Source organism: Ixodes scapularis, unplaced genomic scaffold (assembly GCF_016920785.2).
Source record: "Ixodes scapularis isolate PalLabHiFi unplaced genomic scaffold, ASM1692078v2 ptg001518l_1__unscaffolded, whole genome shotgun sequence".
NCBI lineage: Eukaryota > Metazoa > Arthropoda > Arachnida > Ixodida > Ixodidae > Ixodes > Ixodes scapularis.
The window spans coordinates 226,109-238,669 of record NW_024610158.1 but is presented as its reverse complement, the minus strand read 5'-3'; the positions used below and the strand labels follow the sequence as shown (position 1 = coordinate 238,669).

At 49.7% G+C, this 12,561-nt stretch overlaps 1 protein-coding gene across 1 annotated transcript in view; it reads left to right on the top strand.

The window, feature by feature from the left end:
* The window catches only part of LOC8034532 (mediator of RNA polymerase II transcription subunit 26), a 53,136-nt gene that overhangs the window by 22,700 nt on the left and 17,875 nt on the right, over positions 1–12,561 (top strand). The window contains exons 2-3 of the mRNA XM_002409777.5: positions 10,008–10,082; positions 11,740–12,286. Of these exons, the coding sequence (XP_002409821.2) occupies positions 10,008–10,082; positions 11,740–12,286 (622 nt within the window). The remainder of the gene's footprint in view (positions 1–10,007; positions 10,083–11,739; positions 12,287–12,561) is intronic.

Genomic DNA, 12,561 nt, shown 5'->3' with positions numbered 1-12,561 from the left:
GTACTGTTCAGTCCTTGCCCCAGAGCGCAATCGCTCTCGGGGACGACACAATTCCGACAGTCATATTGGCCATTGTACGATAGCGATAGGAGCTTCTACTGTTCAGACCAACGTTCCAACATGACTATCCGCACGTTGATCGATTGCACGTAATCCCTCAAGTGGTATTAAACTTTTTAATGTAAAGCGGAATGTCAACCTGCGACACCCCGCCCCCTCATCACGGCCCGCCCAATTGCATCAATGCCCGACAGTTTACGATCTCATATTGTTGTTACACCACTGATACGCGAACACACGGTCACATCGGCGATAATTCCAGTCTTCTGTTCACAACCCACAACACTGCCTTCACGATGTTGCAGCTATGTTGCTGACACGCACAAATACAGAACCACGTTGAACGCCGGTTGCACTCGGCATCGGAAAACAGAACCGAACTCAGCGCGGAAGGCACCCAGGCAGCCGGCAGCAAAACCTGCCTGTCTTGGACGGAGTTCTTGCGGTTTCCATAACGTCGAAAACGTCGACACAGTTCCGCGTGGATTCGCTACTGTAGCGACTGTAGTTCCATCGGTTCGCCGCGCGCGCGAGTCCCGCAATCCGGAGACGGCCATCCCCCAGTGTACGTGGCACTGCTGGCACTGCTCAGCAACTTCGCTGTTTCCAGCGGCTTCGTTTGCTCGTTTGATAAAATTAGTGATAAAAGCGTCAATGCAACCGAAATGTTCTGCACGTTTAGACTAGAAAACGGAATTACAGGTGGCCTTTACTGCCGCTGAAGCTCAATGAACTCAACAGCTATTTATTAAACAACGTGCGCGACCTGCTCGAAAAACGAAACCGAAAGAAGATGAGTCGGGAGGGCGAAAGCTTTCTCCCGTCTGCCTGGAGAAGGAGAAAAACGTTTCGTTCCTCCCCTTTTCTCGCGTCCGGTTGGGGGCGCGTCAGTAGAAGGGAGGAAGACGCGCCGTTGCTACTTTTTTCCTCCATTTTTTTCTTAGAGTGTATGCCCATGGTTTGGCCAATCGTGGAAAGCTGACCGCAGCGACGCTTTTGGCCGCGCACATCGCTAATAGGACTATTCTCGCTTTGTATGTTTAATCTAGCGGTGACGATCCTTCAAAGCTTCGCGGTTTGTATGGTTAATCTAGCGGTGCCTAAGTAAATGCTAGTCCAGATGCACTGTACTCGTATGTGCTAGCTGTGTGCGCTAGAGCAGGGGTGGCCAAGCGGACAGAAGAGGCCATGAAATATACGAGTGGAGAGCCGCATGCAGTATAAAAAAAAAATGGCATGACTGAGTTTTTTTTTTTTTTTTTTTTTTTCGGTGCTTTCGGAGAATTTTATATGGAGCGATACCAGTACCTCGTTAGTGCATGTATGGCTAAGTAGGTTTTTGGCCAAGTAGCTGGATTAGGAATCTTTCGTGGTTTCGAGGGCCTGATATAAGACGAGACAATTTTAAACGATAAAATATAGATGAACCTGTATGAGTTTTTAAATACAAAATTATAAACTAGAGCAAAAGTTTTAAAAAAAGAATGTAAGATGGACGAATGCATATGTTATATCATTTTTATGCAATGTGTTGCTAAGTATGACGTTAGGAAATGATGGTGGCGCTGCTCACCAGGCATAAATCAAAGTGTGTCGGGACTTCGGCATTTCCACATAAGGCAGAAGGCTTAGGATGATGGTCGATGGGACAATATGCAATAGTTATGGCACAAGTCACTAAGCACGGTACACGAGAACGCGAAGGAATTTAAAAATAGTTACACAGACACGAAACAGGGGGCTATAAATAGTAATGTTGATGATGGCAGTGTACAATAAATAATATTGCTGGAGCACCCGAGTTTTCGTGCAGTTTTCTCATTTCGATATCTTCGTCTACTAAGGTTTTGGTGCGCGTTACCGCGCCGGATGTTTTACGCGCGCTTACTTTATTTTTGGCGTTCGTAGCAGTGGGCCGGGCGTCACTGGAAAGACCGAGGGTCGGGGTTTGGAGGCCCCCGCTTTTACATTGTGGTGCCCGGGCTCCGACTGGTGTAATCACCAGGTTCCCGGAAGTGGTCCTTCGATTTGTGCCTGATGACGACATAGGAGCGTGATATTGCCGCAGCAGCGGCGGGGAATGTCGCGGACGCCCACTCTGGAGTCTGGTGCGGGTCGCTCTCTAGCTTTTACAATCCACGGAAGCTTTAGCAGCCAGGAGCTGGTACTAAGCGACACTCCAGTTCGCTCATACGCCTTGCCTCGGAAGTCTCGCACCAACGTCCAGGACCGCGACATGCGATAGCAAGTGACACTCCTTCTTTTATGACGTCATATGTCGCCACTCGGGGAGCACTTTTGATGTATGTGGTGGAGTGTGTTAGCTCACCACAGCTCGAGTGCGTGGAGCGAGAGCTCGCGCTGCAGAACCCAGGTAGCGTGGGTTCAATCTCCGCCCCTGCCCGTTTCGATCTGGATGAGCGTTGTACCGGCGTGCGGTCGACTACCACTACTGCTTGGTGCACGTTAAGACCCCAGGGCTAGCAATCAGTCATACTGCACTGGCTAAATCTGTCTACAATGTAAACCAGCGTCGCCGCACCTCAAAGGCAGGCCGACCTTACGCTGTCAAAACACTTTTTTTTTTCTTTTTGGCGGGGCTGGAAAGGCATAGGATGGTATGGGTCCATATCACATGAGCGAATGACATTTTAGCGAACGGCGACATTTGAGCGAATCGACGTTTTAGCGAATAACGGGGGCGCGCGTTAACCCATCCGTCGCGCTGCGCTTTACGCCGCTTCGCGGCGACAGTCTGCGGCAGCTCATTACAAAAATATGAACCCATTTGGCCCACCCGAAAACGCCGCTTCGCGGCGTCCGACTATTCGCTAAAGTGTCGTTCGATGAAACGTGGGCGTTCGCTAAAACGTCATTCGATCAAGTGAGTGCCTCCCGGATGGTATACACAACAGCCGAAGACGCGTTCCTTTTAAACGGAAGGAATATGAGCCGAGTGTTAAGGTATTCGCTGGTCGCGCATCTGCGAGCGGTTTGTTGTCCAGGGCAAAGAGCTCTCGCGGCGAGCCATCCTGGCAAAACGGGGCAGCGAGCGAAAGCGAAGCAGGGGTAGCGCCGCCGAGTCGAGGCAGTCGAGGGAGCGCGCCGGGGAGAGAAGCTGGAGAAGCGAGGGAGAGGCGAACAAACAGCCGTCGAGGAGCACGTGTTCCGGCCGAGAGAGCGGCGACGGCCGCAGAGCCAGGCTCCCGCAGTCGGCCGCTCTCGGCAAGCCTCTGAAATATCGGCCGTCGCCGAAGCGGCCTCGCGCGCTGCTCGGGGCTTCGCGGCTGCCTCCTCCTCTTCCCGTCGAGGGAGAGGAGGACACCGGGGGCAGCGCCTGCGCGCATGCGCGGGGCCCGCCGCCGCGCAGGCCGCGCACGTTGCCCGGGCTTTCCGGCCGGGAGCGGCGCGGGGACGACCGTACCGCATTCCCGGCTGTTCGCCGTCTAGGGGGGGGAGCGCGCGGGGCGCTCGCCGCGGTGCGGCGCCCCGCACGGCCGTGACGTCATGGAGCACGTGACCGCGCAGCGCGTTGGTTTATTGTGATGCGTACGGCTAACGGCGGGGAACTTGACGCGGCTCTGTGACGTCATCGCCGTTTGGTTCGCGTGCTGCGCGAGGTGGGACACTCGTGGGATTCGACGTCGTGCGTTTGAGAGGGCGGAGAAATCGAAGGCGCGCTCTTTTTTTGTTCGTGATTTGGTAGAACGGGGCAATGTAGGGGTGCGCGCGCATGCGCGTTGCGGAGTGGGGCGCCGCGCGCTCGGGAGCGTCCAGATAGGCGGCCGTCGCTGCGCGATGGAGGAGCGGGCGGCTAGGCCTAAAATAGGCTTAGCGCGGGCGATGTCGGGGAGGCCTTAGCGAAAATGCGTACTTCGGAATATCCGACGGGCCGCTGGCTCTGGGTGCGCTAAACTGGCACCGGGACGTTCGCTATCGGAGCGGGAAAGTCGATCACAGGCGATTTTATCGAAGAGCCGCTCTTTTCTCGTAATTTAATTTATGGGTCGACTCTGGCATTTCCTTTAAATGCCCTCGTGGGGTCGGGGCGTACGTGACCATTCGTGGGAGTGGCTGTGGGGTTGATTATGATACGGGTATACTTTACGAGGAGAATGCTGCCGAACGGACTCTGAGCTACGCTGTTTCCCACTATTTTGTTTTCTATAATGACCCATTATTTTTTATTATTATTTGAGACGACATTAGTCGAGTTGTTTATTATCGTCGGATTATGATACGCGCATTGTACGTCCACCCTCACCAACCCCATCCTGATCTGGCACATCAAAGTCGTACAATTCACTGACTTGGTGTGTTGACTGAGCCCGTTGGTGGCAGTGTTTCGACGCACGTTGTGCGGGGGTTGTCGCTACAACGCTGTCAACCCCGGATGCTTAGTTCACGCCTGCGGGGGCTTCCTCTTCAAAAACTCCCGACGTTGCGGTTTTTGTCGAGAGAAAGAAGGGAGAAGGGTGCGTTTGGCGTTGGTGAGCGGGAAACCACCGGTGCCGAATTTCCGATCGCCCCTCGTCTTCACCCATTGTCGCGGCCAGACTGCTAATACCTCATGCAAAAGACGGTCGACAAACAATGTCTGAGGCCTCCCTGTACGACGGTCACACCTGGAGGAGCCAATCGCGCCAGTTAGAAAGGGATTTGGGCAAATCAGTCCAAAAAAATGCTTTTAGACATTAAAAACAAAACAGTAAGCAGTGAGAGAGTGCAGGCGAGCTGGTAATTAATCGACATCTTGTAAACCCTGAGATGGGTTTACAAGATGTCAAAAAACAGTGCACTGTGGCACTGAGTAAGCATGTCAGACGCTCTAGATGGCTTAGGGCGCATCGTAGGAACGAGTAGTTATGTGTCAAGTGCTTGCAGCTAGCCGAGTCGGCGAGACCGAGGCCGCCGGTTCGTAGGAGCTGAGTCAGCTGTGCTCTGCGAGTTGCCAGAGCGCTCGCTTTTATTTGCGGTTAGTAGAACGACGTGCGCACGCTTTTGGTTTCTATCTTCTGTTTTCGGGAGAGAAAATTGTTACGTACAAACGATCCTTATGGGATAGTCGAGTGGATTTTGGGATCGTCTCTTATGATGATAGATAACTCAATCTACGGGCTCTAAACATCCTAGAAAAATCTCGAAATTACGCTAGTGAAGCTATTAAAAATGTAATAAACGATCGTGACGCGCCCCTCTTTTTGCGACTTAGAGCAGACACCGGGGGTCGCCGTCAGACGGCGTTGTCAAACAACAATAATTAGAGTGACCTTAAAAGTAATCGCTGTATTGCGTATGCACCCAGAGATTTGACGTGTTTTTTGTCAAAATATAATGCACAACCAGCCTAAAAGGAGCAATAATAGTAACGGTCCGAATTTGCACGCCAATTAACTATTTTCCTTTCTCAAATTTTAAGATAACCCCCCCCCCCCCCCCTCCTCTCAGGCATCTACCGGCGTTTACACTAACGCGTTGATCCCACTTTGGACGTTCCGCAAAAATCTTTTCTTTTTTTTTTTATTTTTTTTAACGCATTGCGCTTGGATTTGCTACAGAGGTGCCCGAAAGTGGTACATTCATTAATTGAGAGTATGAATACACGAACCCTCTGGAGTAAAAAAACAAATAAAAACTTCTTTTTTTTTTTTCTTCTCAAAATCATAAAGAAATTGTTTAGTGCTATTCTGGCATTTATTACGACTGAAGAATCGGTGAAATGGAGAGGAAATACAATTGGCTCACCCATTCTTCACTTCAGTTGGTTCAAAAAAGTGCCACAGTGACACAAAATATTATTTAGGTGTCATATGCGAGGTACGGGGAAACAGTTTTTTTTTATTTTTTCTTTTTTTTTTTTTTGTGATTTATTTGGTTGAGGCAATTTTTCCAGAATTTTAGTGAAAGCTTCCACCACCTTTGGGCACCTCCATAGTAAATCCTAGCGCGTTACGTTAAATAAGAACTCGAGTTATGCGTACCGTTCAAAGTGGGATCGGCGCGTTAGTGTATACGCTGTAGAACTGGTCATTTTTATTGACTGAAGCCCAAGAGCAACTATATTCCGTCGAAAATGAGCTTCTGAAAAGAAAAGCACTTGACTGCCCCTTTAAAAGTGATCTGGAGCTTGTTACGTTGCTTCTGTGCGCGTACAAGAATTAATTTTTCAATATCGAGCATCGTGTAATCACACTCCCGCACGGTACAGATTCAAGATTCCAGGTTAGCCGTCGAATACCAGATTGGCTGAATTTCCCAGCTGCAGTAAAGATTTGATTCGAAGGCAAAGTTCCAGCTGTCTTAAATTTCCACCCACACGTTTGGTTGATTTTAGGCGAAAACTTTCCGTCGACTGTCGTGTGTGTCGGCCTGACGTTTGTCACTTCGTTCGCGCGACGTCACTCTTCGGCGTCTTTTGGGATTCGATGTTGCACGGACGCAACTGTCGAATCGTGTACATAGAGCACTATATAGCTCCTACGGAGCAGAGTAACGCAATCCTTTGAACCCCGTGTTTTGCCGACAACATGGCCGACAGAGCGGCTCGGCGCGAGTCACGTGGTACTCAGGGTTCCAGGAGGCGGCCCGCCCTATGGGAGAATACATGGAGATCGACACAACACGGCTGATTAAAAAATGAACGGCGAGTTCACACTTTTCAAAACTAATCTGTCGTGAAGTTAGTAAAGCACTAAACACTTTATCAAAGTTTTAACAATATCGGATGCGTGTGCAAATTTTGAGAAGGCAATTTCCAAGGCAATGGCGTTTGAAGCAGACGATTTTTGCTCGCAGCGGAGATGGGCTTTTCGGGTTGGCCGGAGCGGGTCACGTGAATGGTGTGACGTCGCCGTGTCGTCTGCTGCATGATGCCGCTCAGGCAATTTTTAAAAAAAAGTCAGGTCCTTGCGGGGCACAAAACTTAGCGCAAATTATTCTAAAATGTTCCATTATTATGTAAAAAATGATTGCGATTCCGTACATTCCCACAATACTGGAGAAACAACGATTTTCTCACGTTCTCCATGCATTTCTGACCGCAGTTGGAACCTCCGGGTGTTCGCCGCTAGTCGCCGAGAGGCGGCGTTCTAGATTGCGCTACTCTGCTCCGAAGGAGCTATATAGTGCTCTACGTGTACACATCGGCGGGGGTGGACGTCTCTATCAACATTCGAAATTTCCGGCGATCGTCCTGCAACGAACAAACTGTAATACATCTGCAAACACCAGTTAATGATACAAAATTATTTTAACGATATTGAAAGTAAAATTCGCGTGACTAACTTTTTTAATTGACGACTACGAAACTTTAACTTCCCTGTTGCAGTGCTCCTCAAAATCGTCTAATCAAAACAAACAAAAAAAGAAAAGTTTTGCGCATTATTTAAGCGTTGCTCGTTCTTACAACATTTGGTTGTTAAAGGAAGAAACGATACCTTCGGATTTTGAAATGTTTACGGCTTGAGAAAATAACATAAAGCTAACCCAAAATGCATACAACTTAATTCTACACTAAGTTCGTCTAAACAAAAACAAACAAAAAAAATTGAAGAGGAAATTGGTAACGTTTAGCGTGGAGCCGTACTTTTGTTTTTACTACGGTGCTAGAGGTAAATACGAATAAAACGCGGCATTTTTTTCTTAGCCTTTACAGTTTCGCAAATGTGGGAATCGTTATTCTTATCGCCTGGGCGAAGTGTAGATCTTTTGACCAGTGTCCGAAGGAACCTCCGCCCACGCCCTCTCGTTTGCGTTTCCACCCGCCGTCTGTTCTGACGTGCGATTGTGTCATCTGGTTTCCACTGCCTTACGAACGCATGTGCGAGCGCGCTGCTTTGTTCTCTGCTCTTCCTTTACGTAAGATGACTCCGCGTTCTCCGATCCGTGGCCGGCGGCGCGCTCTCGTGTCCGTTAGACTGAGGGGGGTCTCGGGGGGTGGGTGCCGACCGGACGTGGCGGCATTTCCGGAAGGTGTGACGTCGGACGGCTTTTCGAGAGGGGGTTAGCCCCGCGCGCATGCCGTCCCGGTGCCGATGACCCCGGCCGCCACCGCCTGATCAAAAAAGCGGACTGGGCCAAGCGTCGCCGACGACGGCGCGGCCAGCGCGGCAGAAGGAAGCCGACTGGGGCGATCGCGGCGGCAGCGGCGTGAACTATACGCGTGGCGCTGCGGTCGCAAACCGCGGGGACGTCGCTTTGTGGGACCGGCCGTTGTGGCTGGTCGAGACGGGGTTGAGACTAGGTTATCGATCAAAAAGCAAAAACAAAAAGCGAAAATTAAAAAAAAAAATAGGCCAACAACGCTGTTTACAAACAACTCACTGCACATGCGCCTTGCAACTCACAGCACCACTGCAGCGGCCGGACACATGGTGTTGGTGTAGGTTTTTCTCTAAACCAGACTTGAACCGTGTGTTAAAAATTTTTTTGTTCCAGAACTTAAGCAGAAAACGAGATTTTCGGTTTAAGAGCAACGTTCATAGCTTACGAGACACATGTTAGTTTTTCTGTTCACACAATGTTGGACGAAGTAAAAAAAAATTTAGAAAAAACTAGCAGCATTCAGCCCTTTAAACCGTAGCCAGAACAATTAGCTGCGGGATCTGATGCCAACCATGCGCAGCCAATGTTCGTCGTGGCCACCTGCTGTGGTAGTAAAACAGGGGGCACGTGCTGAGTTGCAGTCATGGTTAGAGTTTGGCTATTCCTGTCAACGCACTGACTGTATGCGGGGCACTGCCTGGAATGTTTGCCGAGGTACTGATTGTCACAAGATGAAATCTAGTGCTCACAAGGTGCTGGTGTGCGCTGCGCGAGCCGCGTTCGACTATTGTCACTGAGGGGTAATTCCCGTGACTATGTCAACATAGTGATCTCAGTGACTATGTCGCCAAGTTCTGGAGAAAGTGAGGTCCCATTTTGTCCTTGAAATTACGCCGCAACAAAGAGGCTTCTGGGTCAGTTGCATTACCTGCAACGACACTGGGTTCATACTAAAGCCCCTGTATGTATTTGTGTTCGTCTTACAAGGAGTGTCAAATGCGCAGATGCATCAAATTTTGCTCGCGGCACGTGTCTCGCGCGTTCTCGCAACGCTGCTTGTCGCCACTTGTAAACAACACGAAGTGTGGATTTTATCGGGGCTTTAGATCACACTAGTGCCAATAAGCTTGCATAAAGGAAAACACATCCAAAGCAGTATTGCCACCCAGCGCCAACGCATCTAAGACAAAATCTTTATTACGGCAAAATCACATTCTTTTATGTTTATGAAACATTATTATTAAACAAAAAGTAGGTAGCTGCTTCAGGCCTGCAGTGAGACCTTGATCACAGTTATCTAACACTGACACGTGTGAATGTAGACTGTGAACGCAAGAACTTGTTCTTGAATTTGGTTTATAATCTTCCAACACACGCAGCTTGCATTGGATTAGTTACATTCCTCGGTTGTCGTGTGGGCGATTCAGACGACCGTCCAAACTTTGTTCATGTGCGGCTTTATAATTGGATCTCCGTAGTCGGACGGTGAGGGCTCGTTGGCGCAGCACCCTCAATTCGCATATGTTTACACGGCTGCCCATTTTTATCAGGAAGTCGCAGGATTCAAAACGTGCGACCCTGGTATTGTCGAGTGTTCTGGCGTACGAAGAAGATGCTCTTGCTGTGCTGTGCGACATCTGTAGCCTGTACCGCTAAGTGGGGGCTGGAATGCCCGGGAAAGGGCCAAGAAGGACACATATGTCACAAACTAAACTTTCCCTCCATAAAAATAAATACTTTTAGCATAACTTTTACATCATGAGACTAGTTTTCACTGATAGTCACTGTTAAAAAAACCCTAAAAAGAAACAATGTTTTTTTTTTTTTTTTAAACAGTCTGGTTGACACGCGTGTGTTTTTTGCTGGCACGGTCATTTACACATGTGGTTGTCTCTTCCTCGCAGGTGGTCGACATGGCTGCCGTCATTGAGGTTATCGGCATGCTGGAAAGAACTCCCATCACAAAGGACGCCCTGGAGGTGAGTGCTTGTGCGAATAGCAACGGGCCTCGGGAAGGGGAAAGGAATCGAGGAAACCTGAGGCACTTGTGTACAACAAAACTAAATGGCCATAACATTATTTTTTTTTTTTCAATAATATTAGTGCTTGGAATAAACTCTCCACATTCATCCAGCGTGGAACAGGTACTATATTTTGAGGACTACAGTCAGTGGCCCATGCATAGTCTGTAGGAGCAAGTTGCGGCGGAAAGAAAAGTTTTTTCCTTGGTTTGCACTCTACATAGTTTGTACCTGATGCATGGTCTGCAATTAAAAAACTCCTTTTTTTTTTTTTTTTACGCAGCACATCTTAAAAAATGCTTACTTTATTAATGCACAAAGAGGCTTTTATCATCCAGAAATAATGATGAACATATTCTGCCATTTATGAAATTTGTCGCATCTCATCATAATGAACAAACAACTTATAGGGAAAAAAAAAAACACCTTGCAACTTTTAACCACGTATACTCTGGAAATATGGTATTTGGATTTATTGATACATGCTTTGTGTATAGATATACATATACAGTAAGGAGGCTGTAGAACAGCACACATGTGGGCATGAATGGCACAAAGGGAAAGGATAATGGCACCAAGAGATAACATGCAGGGACCAGAAAGGGACAGATTAAGTGCTCCTCTGTCTCTAGGCACCGCTAACCTTTCCATTATTAGGGATAATTTTCTGCTCCTTCGTCCACACGCTGAGCCTCCATTATCGGAAAGGAGGAAGGAAATCTTTGTTTTCGAAAGTAAAAGATGCATGGCTCTTGTTATTTGGCGATGGATAATTGTTTTGTCAGGCTAGGAAAGACTGGTTGTGACGGAATTCACGAGGGAGGGGAGGGTGATCTGACTGCACTGTCGGCTTCCTTCGGCTTTTTCCAGAAGGAAAAGGATCCTAGCGGTGAGATGCCACGCGATGAATTTTGGATACCATTTGGCCATTAAGTTTTGGTTTCCATTGTCCACTTTTACTTTACATTACGTCACCACTAAATACGCTGCTTCCGTTTTCAAGCGTGTGACTTCCCATATATTTGTGACGTTGCAGACGTTGTTTGTCCATACGGAATTGCTGGGGCGAGTTCTCGGCATGTCGAAGTTCGTTCATAGGCAGACGTAGGCGGACAATAGTTCACTTGCCCCACCTCATGGATTTACCTTGGAGCTCAAAGATTAGCAGTCTTGTCCAGTGCTAATGTACCACATTTCAAATTAGGCCACTTGCTAAACTGCAGAGTTTTTATTCTGCCAAGAGGCTGCTTCTTGTTACCTCATGTCGAGCAAAAAACAAGCTTCACGGTTTCACCGAGAAGCTCCGGCATGGTCTCTGTTGCAGCCAATGTCAGAGTCTGCAAAAGCTTCATTTTTAATCAAAATTTGAAAAGGCAATGTTTTTCTTTACATGGGCGTGCAGGTGGTATAGGACTCTAAACACGCCAGTGGGAAATGCATTCCAGCTACTGCACCCTAAACGACAACCACTAGCTAAGCCTCTTACACCCTTCTGTTGCTGCTTTAGGCAAACAACCGCCGGCTAAGTTTGCTAGGCCCTGCCCATAACTCGCTTCTTTGGGTGACAACCGGCGGCTAGGATTCCCCCGTCCTAAGTGCGGGCTGCCGGTTTCAGCGCACACGGCTGGGTCGCTACATCAACGAGCTGCGCAAAAAGACGAGCAACGAGCAGCTGGCCCGACGGGCCAAGGACCTGGTGAAGAGCTGGCGCCGCCTGCTCCCCTGCGGCGCGCCGGCAGAGCGCACCGGCACCCCCAACGGCGCCCCGACGCCCCCGGTCACACTGGGGCCTGGCCCCGGCCCCGGCGTCGGGCCAGGCCCCGGACCCGGCCTGGGACCCGTCGTGGCGTCCAAGCTGCTCAGTCCGGCGCTGCGGCCGGCACGACTCGCCGGCGTCGTGGCGCCACGCAGCATCAGCCCGAGCTGCTCTAGCGTGTCCAACAGCCCGGTGCCCCCTGCGGCGCTGGCGGCGGCTACAGCAGCAGCACCGCCCAGGACGCGCAATGGCGGGTTCAAGCCCGTGAGTCCGGCGTGCCGGTCCGCACCCACGTCGCCAGGCTCGCCTCTGGCGCACCCGTACCCCCGGAGCCCCACCACCGGTCTGGAGCCTGTGGCGAAGAACAACGTGGCCAACAAGAGGCTCAGGAAATCGGCGGATCGAGGTGACTCGTCATGTTTTCCCCTATTCGAATCCCAGTGATGTGATTGTTGCGCCAAGCTGCGCCAAGAGGCGAACCCTGCTACATCCTGCTACATTTTGCCAAAATATGGGTAATCTGCACCAGAGGAGCAATTTCGGTCGTCTTTCAAAACCTAAACTAAACTGAGTACCGTAATTGAGCATGCGTGAGCTAGGCGGCGCAAGCGGCCGCCCGACACAAAGTACCCTGCATCAATGGTTCATCCGGTCTTGCATGGTTTTTCCTGCCATCTCTCG